At 51.8% G+C, this 14,260-nt stretch overlaps 1 protein-coding gene across 1 annotated transcript in view; it reads left to right on the top strand.

Annotated features, from left to right (window-relative positions):
* Positions 1 to 14,122, top strand: part of DHCR24 (24-dehydrocholesterol reductase) — a 28,401-nt gene extending 14,279 nt beyond the window's left edge. The window contains exons 6-9 of the mRNA XM_079776307.1: positions 4,551 to 4,694; positions 9,421 to 9,618; positions 10,008 to 10,186; positions 11,348 to 14,122. Coding sequence (XP_079632433.1) covers positions 4,551 to 4,694; positions 9,421 to 9,618; positions 10,008 to 10,186; positions 11,348 to 11,501 — 675 coding nt within the window. The 3' untranslated portion in view covers positions 11,502 to 14,122. The remainder of the gene's footprint in view (positions 1 to 4,550; positions 4,695 to 9,420; positions 9,619 to 10,007; positions 10,187 to 11,347) is intronic.
* Positions 14,123 to 14,260: the final 138 nt, after the last annotated feature.

The raw sequence follows: 14,260 nt of genomic DNA, 5'->3' as shown, positions 1-14,260 counted from the left end.
TTCATAGACTTTTTTTTTTAAGTTTTTAAACTACAAAAATAGTAGAACAGCCCTGGCCAGTTTGGTTCTGTGGATAGAGCATCGGCCCGCAGACTGAAGGGTGGTGGGTTCGATTCCAGTCAAGGGCAAGTACCTCAGTTGCAGGCTTGATCCCCAGCCCCGGTGGGGGAGGCGACCAATCGATGTGTCTCTCTCACACATCGATGTTTCTCTCTGTCTCTCCCCATCCCTTCCACTCCTCAGGTGGAGATTAACTAAAAAAAAATAATCATATAACAATGTTGAAATATGTAAAGAAAAAATTAAAATATGTCTCTTCACCCTCAGGCACACAGGCATTTGTGACAGTTTGGTGTGTGTTCTTTAGGGCCTATTTCTTCGTGTGTGTGTGTGTGTGTGTGTGTACATGTGTACGTGTACATGCCCTCATTTCATTCCGTAGGATCCCCTTGTTGCATGTAAATATTGACTCACTGCTGACTGATGAGTATTTATATTGCTTAAAATGTTTTGCTCTTAAAAAATAAGGTTGCACTGAAGATTCTCTTACATCTGTCCTTGGCCTCTTGTATGAGCACTTCTGTAGAATCGAGTCCAGAAAGTGGAGTTTCTGACCCCAGGGGTTGAGCATGTTAATTGATAACTACGACCAAACAGCCCTTCAGAACGGCAGCACCCGGTCCACTCCCAGCAGCCGTCCGTGAGCATGCCTTACCCTCCCTCCTGCCAACACTGGGTAGTATCGCTCTTTCATTTTGGCCAATCTGATAGGGTTAAAAATAGTATCTCGTTTTGGTTTGCAGCCCCCAGGTCACTTGTGAGGTTGAACATCTCTTTGCACACACAGTTTTTCGGTTTTGTTTGTCTTCGGCTGTGATCACCTGTTCAGATGTGTTTTCCTTGTCTGGTGTGATAAGCATTTCCCCGTGCTTTTACATTGCCTTCAAAAATAGTCATATTTAATGTCTGTGGAACGTTGCCTGAGTGAATGCCCTGTCGTTTACTGAACCCCTGCCCCACAGTTGCAAATTTAAGCTGCTCCCAGTTTTTCACCATTTAAATTAATATAGCGATGAACATCTTCTGTTTGTAATTTAAACACTGTCTTCAAGTAGAATTAGTAGATTGAGGGATAGGCACTCTTAAGGTGCTTGATTGACACCTATATATACTTAAAACATTTTAAAATTGGAAGAGACTCAAAAACCATTTGGTACAATTCTCTCTCCAAATAAGGAAATGAGGCCCAGGGCGGGAAAGAGACTCCTCTGAGGACACACACCTAGCACAGGGCAGAGAGCAATTTGGGTCTCTGACTCCTGCCTCCGTGTCCCTTCCCCTCCGTGTCAGCCTCTAGAGTTTAGCATCATCCACACCTACAGGCTGCGCACCATTCCTCGTGGGACACCGGTGAGCACTGACGGTGGAGAGCCGGACCAGGAGTGGAAACACCGGGCACGGAGCCCACGTGGCCTGGTGCTCCCTAGGCCGAGCCCCGTCTAGTCTGAGGTTGTCCAGCTTCTCTGAAGCTTTCCCTTCGAGGCTGCCAGTGGTGAGAAGCTGAGGGAGGGGCCGTGGGGAACCCCACCCCCACTGTTATCAGTTCTTCCGTCATCTGTTTGATGTGTTAAATGCCACCGAAGCTTACAATTGGGCAGAGGGGTTTGTACAACTTTTACACTGTGTGAGCACCCTGACCCTTTTTCCCAAGGAGAAGACCGAGACCTTACCCAGAGGCCCGTCTAGTGTCCTGGGCAGAGGGACTGGGGCCCCAGGCCACAGCCTTGGGCAAAGTGTCCTGTGAGCAAGACCTTGAAGCCCAGTGGGAAGAGGGCTGGGAGGGGAGTGAGAGGTGCCATCAGATGTGTGGACATTTCCTCTGAGGAACATTTCTTCCAAATACTCCTGTGAGGGAGGCTGCTCAGAATGTGTCCCTGTGTGCCAGGCACTGCGATGGGCCCCTGCCGTCTCACTGTGGCCCGGGGAGGAGGCAGCCCGTCTCCTTTTCACAGGGTGGGCCCAGAGACAGGAAGCGGCTTATCTAAGTGCCAGGGTTGGAACTGGAACTCGCCCGGCCACCTGGCTGCCCCAGCTGTGTGCCCTGGGAGAGGTGGGCAATCTGGCTTCTCTGGTACAAGGGGTTCCTGATGAGTTCGTCGAAGAGCACCTGTCTCCAGGTCCCCTCAAGTCTCGATTTCATTATGCAGCTGGAGCCACTGCCAGGAGTGTGGCCAGGGCCCTCGGGGGGTTAGCTCAGGTTGCTATGCGCCCGTTGGGCTTCAATCTCCTTTCCATCAGCAGGCAGAGGCCAGGGCATGGTGTCCTCCCACACTGTCCTCTCAGAAACAGTTGGACAAACAGGCCCTGTCACCCAGTTTCCTGGTATGTCATGGCCCCGGTTTCCTCCCTGCAACGTGGCCTACCAGCAGAGTGGCCAGCACGAGGGGGTGACACCCAGATAGCAGCCACCCAAAGGGTTGGCTGGCTCCAAGGCGAAGGGGGTTGGCAAGTGGATGTGGGAGTGGAAGGCCAATGGGGACCAGGAACTGAATACTATGCCCCCCACGGTGGTCAGGCACCTACATTGCCTTTTAGTCTTCCAACCACCCCAGGGAGTAGTAATGCCTCCAGTTTGCCTGCATAGAAAAGGAGGCTCAGAGAGGCTAAGTGACCTACCTAGGGTCGCCTAGTGTGTTACAAGTGGGGAAAAACAAATTGGGTAGGAGTGTGTGCAGAATGGTCCTTTTTATAAATCTATGTAGGTACATAGAAACTAAAACCTAATGAATGCACGTTAGTTTTAGTAGGCTACAGGGATGAGGCTACAGAGCTGTCTTCCCAAGTCATATATTTCTTCAGTGTTTCAAGTTTTCATAGGGTGTATGTTGCTTTTAGAGTCAGGAAAGAAATTTATAGCTTTTTGTTTTGTTTTGACCATGTCCACATTCCAGAGTCCACTATTCAAGGCTCTTGATCTTGTTGTGTAACATGGGGTGCGTCCTTGGGCTGCTTCTGGGCAGCCTTGTGGCCTTGGGCAATCTGTTCGACCTTGAAGATTCTCAGTCCCATCCATGAAACAGGGACAGCCCCGCCCTGCAAGGTCGTGAAGAAGATAAGGAATAGACTCGCTCGGTGCCGGTGATGCTGCCTAGATCCTGGCTACTCTGGGGCTGGCTCACTTCTCACTGTGCGCCTGCCTGTCCCTCCCTGATAGTCCCCTGGCAACTTCTTCCTCTCCTAAGTGGCCTCCACTCTCTCCTTCTACCCTTTGCCGAGCACACCCAGCTGGGTGTGATCTTACCTGCCCCATAAAACTGGGTGCTGCTCTCATCCCCGAGAAGCTGGTCTGTGTGAGGCCTGAGCATCTGCAGTGTGTGTGTGTGTGTGTGTGTGTGTGTGTGTGTGTGTCATTTTCAATAGGCACCAAAGAAACTTCCAGAGAGCATATATATGTATATATACATTTTGGTTTGTTTTTGTTTTTTTGTTAATCCTCACTGGAGGATATTTTTTCCATTGATTTTAGAGAGTGGAACGGAGGGGTGGAGAGAGAAAGAGAAACATTGGTGTGAGAGAGCCACATCAATTGGTTGCCTCTCACAGACGCCCCGACCAAGTTGGAGAACCTGCAACCCAAGAATTGAACCCGCAACCTCTCGGTGTGCAGGCCGATGCTCTAGCCACTGAACAATGCTGGCCAGGGCCAGGGCCAGGTATATATTTTTAAAACCATTTTACATGTGAGGAAATAGGCTGAGAGAGTGGCCCGCCCGCGGTCGCACAGCTGGTGGGTGACGAGCCTGTGCTCCTTCGGGGTGCCGCCCGCTGCTCTCCACTAGCGTCTGCCCAGTTCATCTCACAGGTGAGGAAGCTGGGCCCAGACAAGCTGGGGCACCCAGGAGATGACGTCTTGAACCATTTAGGACTGAAGGAACCATCCGCTAAACAGACCATGTAGGCCTTGGGGCCACAAGGACTGGTGCTGGAGAAACACGCCGGTTTACTCTGTGAGCTCCCTCCATCGATGGTCTGCTGGGGCGAGCGCTGTGCTCAGGGTCGCGGGGCTTGGTCTCCAGTGGCAGGGAAAGGCCGAGGTTAATTAGTGCTCTTGGCCCCGGGAGCCAGTGAGGAGATGACCCATGCTCAGTGTTTGTGCCAACGCCCGCCTGGTGGGAGGCAGGGAGGCAGGGAGGGAGGGATTCACCGGCACAGAGCACCGGCTTATGAGAGATGCTGGTAAACATTTGCACTTTGATTTTCTCACTGAGAAGGAGCAGCAGACGAGGTCGGGTCACCAAGCTCACTAGACTGTCAAAAACTAGCTGTTGGGCCTGGGCACACCACTTACCCTCTGAGCTTCTGCCCGCTCCGCTAGCAAATTCCCGCTGTGCTTAACCTTGCCAGGCTGTCAAGAGTCTCAGAGGCGATAATAGACATGAAAGAGCTTTGAAAAGGCCAGGAGTGCCGAACAGAAGCCGGGTATCGCTGTTACGCTCTGATGGCCCTTGGTGCTTGTCTGTGGGCTGACACAAAGCCCTCTGTCATTTCAGCTGAATAGCATTGGCAATTACTACAAGCCCTGGTTCTTCAAGCACGTGGAGAACTACCTGAAGACAAACCGAGAGGGCCTGGAGTACATCCCCCTGAGACACTACTACCACCGGCACACGCGCAGCATCTTCTGGGAGCTCCAGGTGAGGCTCGGGTTCCCCAGGTCCTGGCTCCTCCCGCCCTGCTGGGCAGGGAACCAGGGCAGTTAACATTGTAGCCACACTCTCTCCCTCGGGGGAAAAGCGTGGCTTTGTCCTGGGGAATTGGAACACCCTCTTACACAGCAACACAGTCGCTTCTTTCTGAGGGATCGGACCATCTTCACTTAAAGCGACAGGCTGTCACTGAGCACCTGAGAACGGGGTGCTGGGTGGGGAATTTGGGGAACACTGACCTGTTCCGTCGTTGAGGAGTTGTAGCCTCGACAAGCAGACAAACATCACCTTGTAAAGAGGAAGTGGCCAGTCTAGGGTTGGAGGAAGCCTAAGCTTGGCCCTGACAGGTGAGCAAGAATTTGCTGTTGTGCGAGGAGGGGTGGGGAGCAGGAACACGTTAAATAAGGGCCCCAGGGAAGGCCTCTCAGGAGATGACTTACGAGCAGGGACCTGGACGTCGGTAGGAGAGGCCATGCAGAGCTCTGGGAGAGAGCGCACCAGGCAAAGAAAGTGTGAGCACAGTTCCTAAGGGGCTGCATGCATGTTTTTCCTTCTTGCTTTTAATTGAAGTGAAGTCATATAAAATTAACCATTTAAATTTATACAATTTAGATAACTAAAATTATACAATGTAGTGGTATTGAGTACATTTATGGTATTGTACAACCATCACCTCTGTCTAGTTCCAAAACATTTTATCACCCAAAAAGAAATCCGGTACCCATTAATTAGATGCTTCCCTTTCTCCCTTTCCCTAGCCTCTCCCAACTGTCAGTCTGTTCTGTCCCTATAAATTACCTGTTTTAGGATATTTCATATAAATGGAATTATACAATATGTAGCTTTTTGTGACTGGCTGCTTTCACTTAGCATGATGTTTTCAAGGTCCATCCATGTTGTAGCATGTATCAGTACTCATTCCTTTTCACTGCTGGCTAACACTCCATTGTATGGGTAGACCACGTTCATCTGTGGTTGGATGTTTGGGTTGTTTCCACCTGTTGGCATTGTGAGTAATGCTATGAACATTCACAGACAAGCATTTGTTTGAGTACTAGGTTTCCATGCTTTGGGGTGTATGCCTATGGGTGGAATTGCTGATTCACAGGGTAACTCTGTGTCTAACTTACTGCAGAACGGCCAAGCGTTTTTCCACAGGGGCCGAGCCACTTCACACTCCCAGCAGCAGTGTTCGCTTTCTCTACCTTCTCACCACACTTGTTATTTTCTGGGTTTTGATTATAGCTTTCCATCCTAGTGGGTGCGAAGTGGAATCTCATGGTAATTTTGATTTGCACTTTCCTAATGACGGATGATGTTTCACATTCTTATTGGCCATTTGCATATTTTTTGGAGAAGTGTCTATTCAGTTCCTTTGCCCATTTTTAATTGGGTTATCTTTGTTGCTGAGTTGTAAGAGTTTATATATTCTGAATACTAGACCCTTACTGTACCAGATAGATGACTTATAAGTATTTTCTCCCATTCTACAGGTTGACTTCTCGCTTTCTTGATAATATCTTTTAATGCACAAAAGTTTTTAGTTTTGATGAAGTCCAGTGTATCTATTTTTCATTACTTGTGCTTTTAGTGTCATATCTAAGAATCCATTGCTAAATCCAAGGTCATGAAGATTGATCCCTATGTTTTCTTATAAGAGCTTATAGCTTTAGCTCTTATATTTAGGTTATTGATTTATTTTAAGTTTTTTATATTTATTTTTAAATATATTTTTATTGATTTCAGAGAGGAAGGGAGAGGGATTAGAGAGATAGATAGAAACATCACTGAGAGAGAGACATCATCCATCGGCTACCTCCTGCACACACCACACTTGGGATCGAGCCCACAACCCGGGCATGTGCCCTGACCAGGAATCGAACCAGGACCTCAACCACTTAGCCACACTGGCCGGGCAAAGTTCAGTTTTGTATATGGTGGAAGATATATGGTTATCCAGTTGTCACAGCGGGTTGCATGCTTTTAAAAAGCAGCAAGAAAGCCCCTGAGCTAGAACCCTGGTGGAAAATGAGGTCACACAGCAGCCAGAGCCTAGATCATGCATGTCCTCATAGGTCAAGGAAGGACGTTATATTTTACTACAAGTATGATAGGAAACTGGCGGAGGGTTTTGCATAGAAAACTGCTTTGACCTGATTGTTGTTTTAAAAGAATAACTTTGACAACTAGATGGAGGGAAGATGGGGAGGGAGGGTGACAAGAGTGGAAGAGTAGAAGAAAGATTTCTGTTGTCCGGGTGGTAGTACGGGAGGAGGAAAAATATGTCAGATTGGGAGAGTCTGCAAAGGTGGGGCTAACCCCTTCCGGACAGTTTGGCCATGAGTGTGATTCCAAGGTTAGAGGCTCAAGCCACTGGGAGGCTGAAGGTGCCATTGACTGCCATGGCAACATGGGGAGACGTCTGGGAAGGGAATGGGAAGACTGGTCTGGGGATGTCAGTTTGAGATCCTTTCAGACATCTGGGTAGGACAGCGAGTGGCAGCTGGCTCCACGTCAGGACTCTAGGGCGCAGGTGAGGTGGCACATACCAGTGTGGGAGTGATCAGCATGCCAGGCGATCCCCGCATTCCCGTCACACCTGGGCCATGCCTGGCTGGTCCAGTTCCTTCTTCTCACCCAGCTAGTCAATCCGCAGTATTTGGGGTCAGGCCTAACTAGCTGCATAATTTTCAGGACCCAGTGTAAAAAGCAGGAAAAAAGTGCCATCAAAGGTTTTAAATTATGTTTCTTCCTTTCTTCCATGGTCTCTCTCTTACCATAAATATTTGCTATTTCATGTTATTTTAAGTAAGTAAAAGTTAAACATTTAAATCCTATTTCCCTTCTTGATAACATTCACATTCTACTAACACCTGACCTTAGCGACTGGTGAGGAAGGAAGGCTGAAAAGCAGAGGACCCTGGGCAGCCTGTCTTTCCCTCCCTCTGCTGTCCTCGTGTTCAGCAGTGAACGTGGTTGGCTAATACAGGGAAGTAAGGACAGGTAGGTAGGTAGTTCATGTTTCTTGAGTGTCATTGTCACAGGGCCTGCCTCTGGGGTTGGGGTCTTGGGTCAGGCTGGGCCCACTGGACCGGTACCAGTGGCGGGGCCTGCAGCCCAGTAGAGCAAGGCGGCCAGTAGGGGATGGACACAGGTAAAAGCCAAGGCAGCTGGGAGGCTGGGGCCATGGAGGGAAGAGACTGTGATGAGGGTCCCTGCCGTGACTGACCTTGGTGTGCTGGCGGGACAGGACCAGGAGTGAAGCCAGGGGTGTGGGACCGGGGTCATATGAGGTAGAAGGACGGATAAGGGGCTAGACAGAGGCAGGAAAGAAGGGCAGGGCACAGTGTTTAAACTTGAACTTTGCGAGGTTGAGACTTTGGAAAAGGAGTGGTTCCAGCTGATAACTTTTGGCTAACAATGGACTATTTTTAGGGCGGGAAATATAAATGGTGTTTAAACATAAAAAAGGTGATGCAGTCTCACTCAGAACTAAAGGCAGGCGAAACAAGACTACAGGAGTCTCACATTTTCTGCCTCTCTGAATGAGAGATGCCAAAGTTTGATAACACGCGTGCTGGCCAGGGTGTGGGAAACTGCGTCTCCTACGTTGCCGGGGAGAGTATAAAATGGTGCAGGCTCTAAAAATAGAACCCATTAAAATTGCATACACTGTCTGAAGCAGAATTTTCCACTTCTAGGAACTTATCTTGCAGGTAAACATACGTGTAAATGGGCAAGGGCACATGCACACAAGGACACTCATCGGAATGCTCAGGAAATGGCCCACACGCCCGTCAGTACAGAACTGATGAAATAAATGAGGCCACATCCATGCAGTAGAGCAGAGGTCAGCAAACATTCTCTGTAAAGGGCCAGGTAGGAGTTCTCTACCTGAGGTCTCTCTAGGAGCAACTCTGTCCTCACAGCCTGAAAGCAGCCATAGACAGTGTGTAAATAAATGGGCATGGTTGTGTTCCAATAAAACTTTATTTACAAAACCAGAGAGTGGGCCAGATTTGTCCCAGGAGACTCAGAAGATTCTGTAAACCAGGGGGCTCATTACTGAACCTGAGCCAGACCTTGCCCACCCCAGTGAGAGCTGTCCCTGGATATGTGACCTTAGAAAAGTGGCTTAAGGCCCTGGCCGGGAAGCTCAGTTGGTCAGAGTGTCATCCCATACACCAAAGTTGCAGGTTCGATCTCGGGTCAGGGCACATAAAAGAAACAACCAATGAATGCATAAATAAGTAGAACAACAAATTGATGTTTCTCTCTCAATAAATTTTTAAAAAGAAAAGAAATTGCTTAAGCTCTCTGAAGATTCCTCTTCGCATTCAACAGCATTTTTCTCTCAAACGCCCATGCCAGCCACTCTGACCTCAGCAACTAGAATAGCAGTCACAGCTGCCTTATTTTGTTCCAGGCACCGGGCTGAGTGCCTTGCATTTGGTATGTCACTATTCTTATAAGTCCCATTTTACAGATAAGGAAACTGAGTTCAGAGAAGTTAAGTAACTATCTCAAGGTCATCACAGCTGGTCAATGCCAGAGCTGAGAATCAAACCCTAATCCAACTGGGTAAATCCTGGGTACCACCATGCCCCTCCCAATAGGAGGGGCGGACCCTGTCCTACATGTCGAGCACTGAATGAGGACCTGGCTCCTGGCCCCGGTTGGTTCCTTCTCTCCATCTTCAAACTCTGTCTTTCAGGACATCATCCCCTTCGGCAACAACCCCATCTTCCGCTACCTCTTTGGATGGATGGTGCCTCCCAAGATCTCCCTCCTGAAGCTGACCCAGGGCGAGACCCTCCGCAAGCTGTACGAGCAGCACCACGTGGTGCAGGACATGCTGGTGCCCATGAAGTGCCTGATGCAGGCCCTGCACACCTTCCACAACGACATCCACGTGAGCAGGGGCAGGGCAGGGCGGGCCGAGAGCCACCCCATGGAACCCATGGTCTGCTCCCCGAACCGGGGGGCTGCCCAGGCCTGCCCTCTGGGCCTCAGTGTCCCCAACTGCGAAATGGACCTGCTCAGCCACGGCCCCGATGGGAGAGAAGTAGCGGGGCCCAGTGATGAGCACGCCGTGAACTGCTCACATTGTGCCCTCAAGTGAGGTGGAGGGGGTGCTCCCAGCCCAGTCCTGGGGGTGGGGATGAAGCTGTGAGCAGCCAGAGGAGGGGCCCCTGGACGGTGCTGCAGAGCCTCCATTTGGGTAGGGGTGGCGTGGGCCAGCTATGAGCGTGTCACCTGTTGGAGAGAAAGCACCAACACCTTCCTCCCTGGTCCACCCAGGTCTACCCCATCTGGCTGTGCCCGTTCATCCTGCCCAGCCAGCCCGGCCTGGTGCACCCCAAGGGAGATGAGACCGAGCTCTACGTGGACATTGGAGCTTACGGAGAGCCACGCGTAAAGCACTTCGAAGCCAGGTCCTGCATGAGGCAGTTGGAGAAGTTCGTCCGCAGCGTGCATGGGTGAGTGGCTCAGAGCGTGGCACGGTCCCTTTGGCCTCCCGCCCCAGGGGACTGCTGCAGGGGCTGGCGGGAAGGGCCCGGGTGGCCAGCTCTGGAGCGGGACCAGCTGTCACTGCGGGACTGTCGCTCCCTGTGGCGGCCTGTGCTTCGGGAAGTACCTCGTGAAAGGTGCGGTGGGAGTGCCGGGCTCCTGCCCCTCTCCTCTCTGCATCCCCTCCTCCTCCTTCTCCTCCTCCGGTCAGCACACTTGCATCCCCCCAGCTGCAAGTATGTCACTGTTTGGGATGTCACTATTACTGTTACCCTCTGTCAACGAATGAAGAGCCAGGCTCAGAGGGGGTGAGTGACTCACTCAGAGTCACACAGCAAATGAGTGGCTGAACGAAAATTGGACTCAGTTTTCAAGCAGAAACCCGGGAATTGCCCCGCTCCTCACCCTGGGGCAGATGATGGTGGTTTCCCATATGTTCAGGGGCTGCCACTCCGGGTTAGAAAACCAAAGCTAAGCTAAGGAGGGCGGAATTCGTGACTGAAAGCTACACAGAGGCCTGGATCAGAGCAGTGCTCACAGAACAGCCTGGAACAAGCTCCTGACCTACACAACACAGACAGACCTCAGAGTAACTGTGAAAGAAGCCAGGAAAAAGGGGTGCCGATGTTTCCATTTATATAAAGTTCCAGAACCCGTGGGATGGTAGACAGCAATGACCCCTTGGGGTCATCATCTCGACTGAGGTGATGGTTTCTAGTTTGTATACGTAAGTGAAACTTAGCAAGTGGTACACTTTCAATATGCGCAGTTTATGGAACATCAGTAAAAATAGGAAGAGAGAGCAGTCAGCGGCCTGTCAGGGAGCCGCTGTGTGGTGCACCGAGCACGGGGGAAGCCAGCAGTCCGAGTTCTGCTCCTCACTCTGCCTCCACTGCCAAGCCACTTAATACCCTGAGCCTCGATTTCCCATCTGCAAAATGGGGATTAGAATTCCCGCACCACCCTCCACTACTAGGTCATGAGGGGATTAAACAAGGGAAATCCTCCAGAAGTGTTTCCTGCCTGCAAAGTGCGCTCCACAGAAGAGCGGTTGGGGTTCTCTCATCCGCTTCCCCTCCCTGTCCCACTGACATCGCCTCCCCATCCTGGCCCTCATCTCTGTTCTGCAGGTTCCAGATGCTGTACGCCGACTGCTACATGAACCGCGAGGAGTTCTGGGAGATGTTTGACGGCTCCCTGTACCACAAGCTGCGGGAGCAGCTCAATTGCCAGGACGCCTTCCCCGAGGTGTACGACAAGATCTGCAAGGCCGCCAGGCACTGAGCGGGAACCCGCCTGCAGAGACAGACGTGTGGTGGGCCCTGCCCCCAGGGCCAGCAGGCATCTTCCCTTCACTCAAACTTGGCTGCTCCCCCAGATCCACACTTGCAGAAGCAAAGCCCTCCAGAAATCCCACGCAGACAGCCCCGACCGACTGCTCCCAGCTTCCAGGGGCCGCCCAGTGGAGTGGGAAGGACTTGGGATTTGGAGTCAGGTAAACCTGAGTCCAATTCCCGTTCAGCCACTCATTTGCTGTGTGACTCTGAGTGAGTCACTCAACCCCTCTGAGCCTGGCTCTCCATCTGTTGACAGAGGGTAACAGTATCCGCCTACAGGCTGTGGTAGCTATCATTGCTTCCCATTCAGCATCACATCTGACTGAAGTGCTCCGGAGTCAGTGGTTGAGTCCCGAGAGCTCCATGTTGGGTCACCTGGGCACAGGCATGGCTGGAATGATGAAAGGTTGCCCTGGAGTGTCACCGCTATTGCTTCAGTCAGCTAGAATTGCTCCTCACGGGAGAAGGAAGGTTCCTCTCCACCCCTGGGGTCTCAGGAGGGCCACAGATGGGCGGGCAGGCCCAGGAAGTGCTGTGCCAAAGCCAGGTCAGATCCCAAAGTTTTCTCTGCCGTCCTCGGTGATCCTGCCCCTCCCACCTTCATGCTCAGGCTTGCATGCCCCCGGCCGTCACCGAGTCTACTCCCAGGGGACCATGCCCCTGGGGAAGACATTTCAGGGTTGAATCCAATCCCGGCCTAGGCCTGGGATTCCCGCACAGGTGGAACGAGTGGCTTCTGCTCTGGGTCCAGAGGGTCTGGACTCATTCTTTGCTTTCCAGCCCTCCATGCCTCTTATCCGCAGCACCTGCTTAGTTATGGGGGGTGCGTCTGCGTTACTCTGTGGTAGCAGTGGGGGGGGGGGGGGTGGACCACACTCGCAGGAAAGTGGAGCCCGCCATTGTTAGGTTCCATGTGGATCCTCACTGTGGGGCTGAAGGAGTAGAACATCAGCTTGATTTCTCCAACCACTCATCTCCTTTCTTTCTCCCCCCACCCACCCCCATCTGTAGTTAATTTCAGTGCCTTACAAATTCTAAGCTCAGAGAAAAGTTAGCTCCGTTTCCGTTCCGGAGGGAAGGGACCCTCTCTAGGTCCTTCCCCACTAACTAAAACTTGGTTGTTTATGCAACTCCATCTTAAGACCTGCCCAGCCTCAGCTAAAGACCCGGAATCGGAGGGGAACTGCCCTGTGAGGGAAGCTGGAGTTGAGTGAGCCGTGCCGGGCAGTGGCATCTGAGAGCAAGAGCGCACACGGCAGGCAGCAGGAGTCGGGAGGCCTGGGTTTCAGGCCCTGTGTGTGGTCCTTGTGCTGCGCAGCTGTGGGCACGTCATTTGTTCCTCGGAACTACAGTTTTTCCTCATCCGTCACATCGGCACAGACGAGACCTCCCTGGGGGCCATTCTGCTATAGAAGGGCATGGCTATCTCAGACCCCATGGTTGCAAAACCCGTGGAAAGCCTCATTGGTGTGGAAAGTCAGAGGAAGAATAAATGATCAAGTGGACCCTTGGGGGTGGTCTGTCATTCACAGTCCTTCCTTCAGCCCAAGGCTGGCTCTCATTTTCAGAAAGGCTTGCAGGAAGTGTTGGTCTTGTCACTGCAGGTTGCCAGAATCCTCAGAGTCACGCTTTGACTGACAGATGCTCACACACACACACCCGCCCCCCCGGGCTTGGCACACTGCCAAGTACCTTAGCACGGTCCTGTGAGTGCTGGGTGCACTCCTGGCACTCAGAAGACAAAGGGACCCCCTTACCCTTGGGCCTCTGGGAAGAGGCATAGGAAAAATATGAAAACCCCGTTCTCTAGCTTGTATGCAAAGCACATGAATTCTGGCATTAGCTCTCATGGTGGGCCCATGTGCTCCAGGTTCAACTGATGATCCTACTTGCTGTAGAGGAATGGTTCACCTGGCACATGAACCCAACAGCTAAGGCTCGCCCATCATTTCCCTAGTGAGACCTCCATCCATCAGCCGCTGGGAATGTGGCCAGACATGCCAGCAGCCTCTGTTGTCCTCAGTCCTACAAACCGAATCCTGTCCTGCACAGATCTCACCCCGAACCTGGGGCTGGGCAGGGAAGGTCTTGGGATTGCACCAGCCTCACGTTAATGTTTTATTCCAATAACGTGTTGCCTGGAAAGGCAGTCTTCCGAGCATGGTGAGCTATCAGCTTTCTCGTAGCCAGTCCCGTCACTGTCCATCCGTGTGCTGGTTCCAGGTGGAGCTGAACTTCGCACTGGGGGCCAGTGTGTGGAAAGTAGAACAGGCCCCTCCCTCCAGGGCTGTGAGTTTCGTGGCTGCATGAAGGTTTTCTGTAAAATCAATTGTAGCCGGTTTCTTCGGCTGGAAAGATGTATAATTTAATGGAGTGTTGCTAAAAGGGAGGGGGGGTGTGTGTGATATTTTCCCCTCCTTGGTCACGGGGCCGGAGGAGAGAGGCATGAGTCTCCCCTGGCAGGCTCTCCACGGCAGGCGCTGCGCCCGCTACTGTCCAGAATCCTTCATGTCCCTGTGGCTGCGTGGCCGCCGCGTCTGTAAAAATAAAAGTGTGACCTGGAAAGTAGCCTTTGTTGTTTCTTGCTCTGGGGACCACAGTGTGGAGTCAGACCTGGCTCAGTGCAGGCTCTGCCACCCACCGGGTCAGTTTCCCTCTGAACCTGCGCGCCCCTGAGCGAGGACTGAAAGAACATGAGGGGCGTGA

The sequence above is a fragment of the Cnephaeus nilssonii genome (assembly GCF_951640355.1).
Source record: "Cnephaeus nilssonii genome assembly, chromosome: 7".
In the NCBI taxonomy this organism is placed as follows: domain Eukaryota; kingdom Metazoa; phylum Chordata; class Mammalia; order Chiroptera; family Vespertilionidae; genus Cnephaeus; species Cnephaeus nilssonii.
Note: the sequence above shows the minus strand (reverse complement) of the source record. Positions and strands in the feature narration are given on the sequence as shown.